Source organism: Glossina fuscipes, unplaced genomic scaffold (assembly GCF_014805625.2).
Source record: "Glossina fuscipes isolate IAEA_lab_2018 unplaced genomic scaffold, Yale_Gfus_2 209, whole genome shotgun sequence".
NCBI lineage: Eukaryota > Metazoa > Arthropoda > Insecta > Diptera > Glossinidae > Glossina > Glossina fuscipes.
The window spans coordinates 1-5,051 of record NW_023998552.1 but is presented as its reverse complement, the minus strand read 5'-3'; the positions used below and the strand labels follow the sequence as shown (position 1 = coordinate 5,051).

At 33.9% G+C, this 5,051-nt stretch overlaps 5 protein-coding genes across 5 annotated transcripts; 3 read left to right on the top strand and 2 right to left on the bottom strand.

Annotated features, from left to right (window-relative positions):
* Positions 1 to 339: 339 nt before the first annotated feature.
* Positions 340 to 854, bottom strand: LOC119642050 (histone H2B). The gene has a single exon (XM_038041013.1). The coding sequence runs from the start codon at positions 747 to 749 to the stop codon at positions 378 to 380; it is 372 nt and encodes a 123-aa protein (XP_037896941.1). The 5' UTR covers positions 750 to 854; the 3' UTR covers positions 340 to 377.
* A 122-nt stretch (positions 855 to 976) lies between these two features.
* On the top strand, positions 977 to 1,502 carry LOC119642049 (histone H2A-like). The gene has a single exon (XM_038041012.1). The coding sequence runs from the start codon at positions 1,069 to 1,071 to the stop codon at positions 1,441 to 1,443; it is 375 nt and encodes a 124-aa protein (XP_037896940.1). The 5' UTR covers positions 977 to 1,068; the 3' UTR covers positions 1,444 to 1,502.
* A 401-nt stretch (positions 1,503 to 1,903) lies between these two features.
* LOC119642052 (histone H4) lies at positions 1,904 to 2,332 on the bottom strand. The gene has a single exon (XM_038041015.1). The coding sequence runs from the start codon at positions 2,262 to 2,264 to the stop codon at positions 1,953 to 1,955; it is 312 nt and encodes a 103-aa protein (XP_037896943.1). The 5' UTR covers positions 2,265 to 2,332; the 3' UTR covers positions 1,904 to 1,952.
* Positions 2,333 to 2,567: 235 nt separating this feature from the next.
* LOC119642053 (histone H3) lies at positions 2,568 to 3,153 on the top strand. The gene has a single exon (XM_038041017.1). The coding sequence runs from the start codon at positions 2,680 to 2,682 to the stop codon at positions 3,088 to 3,090; it is 411 nt and encodes a 136-aa protein (XP_037896945.1). The 5' UTR covers positions 2,568 to 2,679; the 3' UTR covers positions 3,091 to 3,153.
* A 954-nt stretch (positions 3,154 to 4,107) lies between these two features.
* LOC119642051 (histone H1.2-like) lies at positions 4,108 to 5,048 on the top strand. Its single transcript, XM_038041014.1, has one exon. It carries the CDS (start codon positions 4,204 to 4,206, stop codon positions 5,005 to 5,007), a length of 804 nt encoding a protein of 267 aa, XP_037896942.1. The 5' UTR covers positions 4,108 to 4,203; the 3' UTR covers positions 5,008 to 5,048.
* The last annotated feature ends 3 nt before the right edge of the window (positions 5,049 to 5,051 follow it).

Here is a 5,051-nt window from a genome sequence, read left to right as displayed (position 1 = left end):
TAAATTTCTATTTCCATATGAAATGGAAATGAAACAAAAGCCCTTTTTAGGGCTACAAATTCTCTTTTAAAGAGATTGAATTTACATGCATTTACATTTATATATATATATATATGCTCTCTTTTGCGAGAGAAAAATGGCGCAATTTTATTTAAAGAAAAAATTATATACAATGGCATAAAAAAGAAATCTAACAATGCACAACAAACCAAGTCTTTATTTATTCTTATTTTCTGTCTCCCTCTTCCTCATTGATTTTGTCTTTCTATTTCGATTTCTTTCGAGAAAACATCCAACAATTCATTCTATCTCTTTTAAGTAAAATTGATTAGGTGGCCCTTAAAAGGGCCGATTTTTGTTTTCTTCTCCTAAATTATTTATTTCGAGCTGGTGTATTTGGTGACTGCTTTTGTTCCCTCACTGACAGCATGTTTAGCCAATTCGCCTGGCAATAAAAGACGAACGGCAGTTTGAATTTCCCGACTTGTAATAGTTGAACGTTTATTATAATGAGCTAAACGAGATGCTTCGGCAGCGATACGTTCAAAAATGTCATTAACAAAACTATTCATTATACTCATCGCCTTTGATGAAATGCCAGTATCGGGATGAACTTGTTTCAGCACTTTATAAATATAGATGGCGTAGCTCTCCTTCCTCTTACGCTTCTTCTGCTTATCATTTTTCGTAATATTTTTCTGAGCTTTTCCCGCCTTTTTAGCTGCTTTACCACTGGTTTTTGGCGGCATTTTCACTTCACTTTGCTTTTTTGTTTACTTTGTTTTAGATTTCACAAACACTATATGCACTGTTCACACACAATCTGTAAAATTTTCATACAAATGTGCCGCTTAAGTGCTCTTTTATTAACCAATACTTCAGCTATAGAGCGTACATCGGCTACATTCGGAAATATAAAACACGAAGCACATATGTTTGCGAGTGTTTCGTTCGAGAAAAAGTATAAATACAGCGTTTATTGGATAAAATTCTCAATAATCGTGCGTGTGTGCTCAGTGAAGTGTTGTGAAGTAAAAGAAAAGTGAGAGAAGAAAAAACAAGATAAACATGTCTGGTCGTGGTAAAGGTGGTAAAGCTAAAGGCAAATCAAAATCGCGCTCAAATCGTGCTGGTTTACAATTCCCTGTCGGTCGTATTCATCGTTTATTGAGAAAAGGCAATTATGCTGAACGAGTTGGTGCGGGTGCTCCCGTTTATTTGGCAGCAGTTATGGAATATTTAGCAGCTGAAGTTTTAGAATTAGCTGGAAATGCTGCTCGTGATAATAAGAAGACTAGAATTATTCCACGTCATTTGCAGCTGGCCATCCGTAATGATGAAGAATTGAATAAACTTCTATCCGGTGTAACAATTGCTCAAGGTGGCGTGCTACCAAATATTCAGGCAGTGCTCTTGCCTAAGAAGACTGAGAAGAAGGCCTAAACAAATAATACATCATACATCATAAAACAAAGCAATCCGTCCTTTTCAGGACGACGAAATATTTTAAAAAATGAGATATATATACATGTGTCTTTTTATTGAAACGAATAGTTTTTTATTTCATACATAAATATATTCTTGGATGTATTTTATTATATCTATTTTCAAACTTTGTATGGCTGCTATGTAAAACCACGATATTAAATTGTTCTGAACATGTTTATTTTACTTTTAAAATTTATATATCCAGATAATATTCATTCATTCTCCATATTTGCTTGGTCGTCACGAGATCAACTTTTTCTCTTTTAAAAGAAAATATAGCAAAATTGCCTTCTTTTGTTTTTTATTAAAAGCGAAAATATTAAAAAAATTTAGTAATCTTCCTTTTACTGTTTTCAAACAAATAAATTCATGTCATAATATATGTGTAAAAACATATCTCCTTTTTATTATATTCGTGGCCCTGAAAAGGACCGATTGTTTTTATTTTTTCAATTTCTCGCAATTTAACCGCCAAAACCATATAAGGTGCGGCCTTGTCTCTTCAAAGCATAAACGACATCCATTGCTGTAACTGTTTTTCGCTTAGCATGCTCAGTATATGTGACAGCATCGCGAATAACATTTTCTAAGAAAACCTTCAATACACCACGGGTTTCTTCATAAATCAAGCCAGAGATACGTTTCACACCGCCACGACGAGCCAAACGCCTGATAGCCGGTTTTGTTATACCTTGAATATTATCACGCAACACTTTACGATGACGTTTAGCACCACCTTTTCCTAAGCCTTTACCACCTTTGCCACGTCCAGTCATTTTTTCTTATTTTTCACTTTGCACTTATTCACACAAAACACGTTAGAAACACTGATGCCGTTCGCCTCAAACACGCCAGTATTTATACAAATTTCAACGCAACTCAACACAAAACAAACGTTGTGCATACACACATGCACCCATGCATTGTATAGAAGCAGTTCGTTAAAACACGACGCACGAAGACACGATGTGTTATTTATTTTTATTATGTATAACAGCAGCAGTAGTTGTAGTAGTAGTAGTGGCTTTGCTGTAAATTTTTCTATATAAGCAAGGCATAAGCCCGCAAAAATGTAATAGTGAAGTGATCAGTGCTAAGTGTTTAGTGTTCAGTGCTCAGTGCTCTAAATATCTTGTTTGTGAAAATTGAATTGGTTCCAGCTGTGAAGGAAGAAGAAGAAAATAAAAAAAAATGGCTCGTACAAAGCAAACTGCTCGTAAATCGACTGGCGGTAAGGCACCACGTAAACAACTGGCTACAAAAGCTGCTCGGAAAAGCGCTCCAGCTACTGGTGGTGTTAAGAAGCCTCATCGTTATCGTCCTGGTACAGTTGCTTTGCGTGAAATTCGTCGCTATCAAAAAAGTACCGAATTATTAATACGCAAATTGCCATTTCAACGTTTGGTGCGCGAAATCGCTCAAGATTTTAAAACAGATTTGCGTTTCCAAAGCTCTGCTGTTATGGCGTTGCAGGAAGCTAGTGAAGCGTACTTAGTCGGCTTGTTTGAAGACACAAATTTGTGCGCTATTCATGCTAAACGAGTTACAATTATGCCTAAAGACATCCAATTGGCTCGACGTATTCGTGGAGAACGTGCTTAAATTACGATTTACGCAAGTTAGGCAACATTGAATGCATTTTATGAAACAATCGGTCCTTTTCAGGACCACAATATTCTTAATAAAAAAAGATATAAAATATTTGTCTGAACTTACTTTATACATTTTTTTTAATTAAATAAATTTAAAGAAGCGAGAAAACAATTTTTTATTTTCTCTTTTTATAAGCCTTACCTGTTACACACGTATGCTGTTTGTGTGTGTGTGTGTGTGTTGTTCTAAGACTATTTTTTTTCATTTTAACTATTAAATAAACGTAGCCGGTAAATTTAAGGGAAAAGATCTTTCGATATATACACACGTACACACACTTGGCATGTATACTGTATACATATGAGTTTACCGAAGTATATATTAACTTACGTATAGATATATATATATATATAATGTTATATAATATTATAAATCTTATTTTATTCATTTAATAGCAATAATTAACAATTTTTAAATAATAAACAATAATAATTGTATATATGTTTTATTTGAATATGAAAATTATATGAAATAATTGATTAGTGAATGTTCGCGTTATGTGAGAAAACTCACTGTGGCAGCGAAAAATTTTCAAATATTTGTAAAAAATCGAAATAAGCGATTAGTGTAAAAATGTTTGCTTATAATAGAAATAGACATGCAAAAGTTTAAGAATTACAATGACTCGATAGATGATTTTTGAAAATAAATAGAAATTTTAACGATTTTAGGAAATTTTTCTTAAAACTCCGTAATAATATTGATAGAAAAATGAGAATAAAAACTAATGCAATTATGAAATATTATAATATATTGTAAATTTATATGCTAAAGTATCTAAGCAATAACGTGTAAAATGAATTTTTTGAAAATCTCTTTTCGTTTATTTAAAATAATTAAAAATATATGAAAACTTACCCACAAATTTGCACTAAATTCTTCTACGCTTTTGCGTTTTTATTTATGATGACTTCTATAGGATTCTCAAATTGCTGAGGTAAGGCCACAAGCTACGTTATTTCACACATGTTTGTACACCAAATTTCTATACATATATACGTGCATTGTGAAGTGTAATTTTCTAAAAGAAAAAAAGAAAGAAAACGAAAAGTGAAAAACAAAATGTCTGATGCTGGTGCTGTTGAAACTAGCGCATCTCCGGTTGTCGCCGCTGCCGCGGCTACTATTACATCGCCGTCGGAAAAAAAGATAAAGAAAAGTTCTGGTGTTGCTGTTAAAAAAGCTAAAAAATCATCGACCGCACCCTCTCATCCACCAACACAGCAAATGGTTGATGCTGCCATTAAAAATTTAAAAGAACGTGGCGGCTCATCTCTATTGGCTATTAAAAAATATATTAACGGAACTTATAAATGCGATTCACAGAAATTGGCTCCTTTCATTAAGAAATATTTAAAAAGTTCAGTTGCAAGTGGAAAATTGATTCAAACAAAAGGTAAAGGTGCGTCCGGTTCATTTAAATTATCAGCTGCAGCAACTAAAGATCCTAAAGGAAAAGCGACTGCTAGTGGTAGTGAAAAGAAAGCTAAAGAAAAGACTGTTTCAGCTGTTGATAAAAAGAAAAAGAAATCCATAACTGCTACAAAAAAGAGTGCTAGTGCTGCAGTAAGTGAGAAAAAAAGTGGTGCTTCCGTGGCTGTTGGTAAGAAAGTGACAGCTGCTGCTGTTGCTGCTGCTACGAAGAAGGCTTCCGAAAAGAAGAAAACCGAAAAAGCGAATGTGAAAAATATTAAGAAGGTAGGCACAGTGAAAGCCAAACCGACCAAAGCTGCTGTTAAAGCGACCGCAACCAAACCGAAGGCACCAAAAGCGAAAACAACAACAACTGCAAAACCTAAAAAAGCAACTACAACTGTCGCTGCTAAAAAAACAACCATGAAGAAAATTGCTGTCGGCAAAAAGTAAATTTCTATTTCCATATGAAATGGAAATGAAACAAAAGCCCTTTT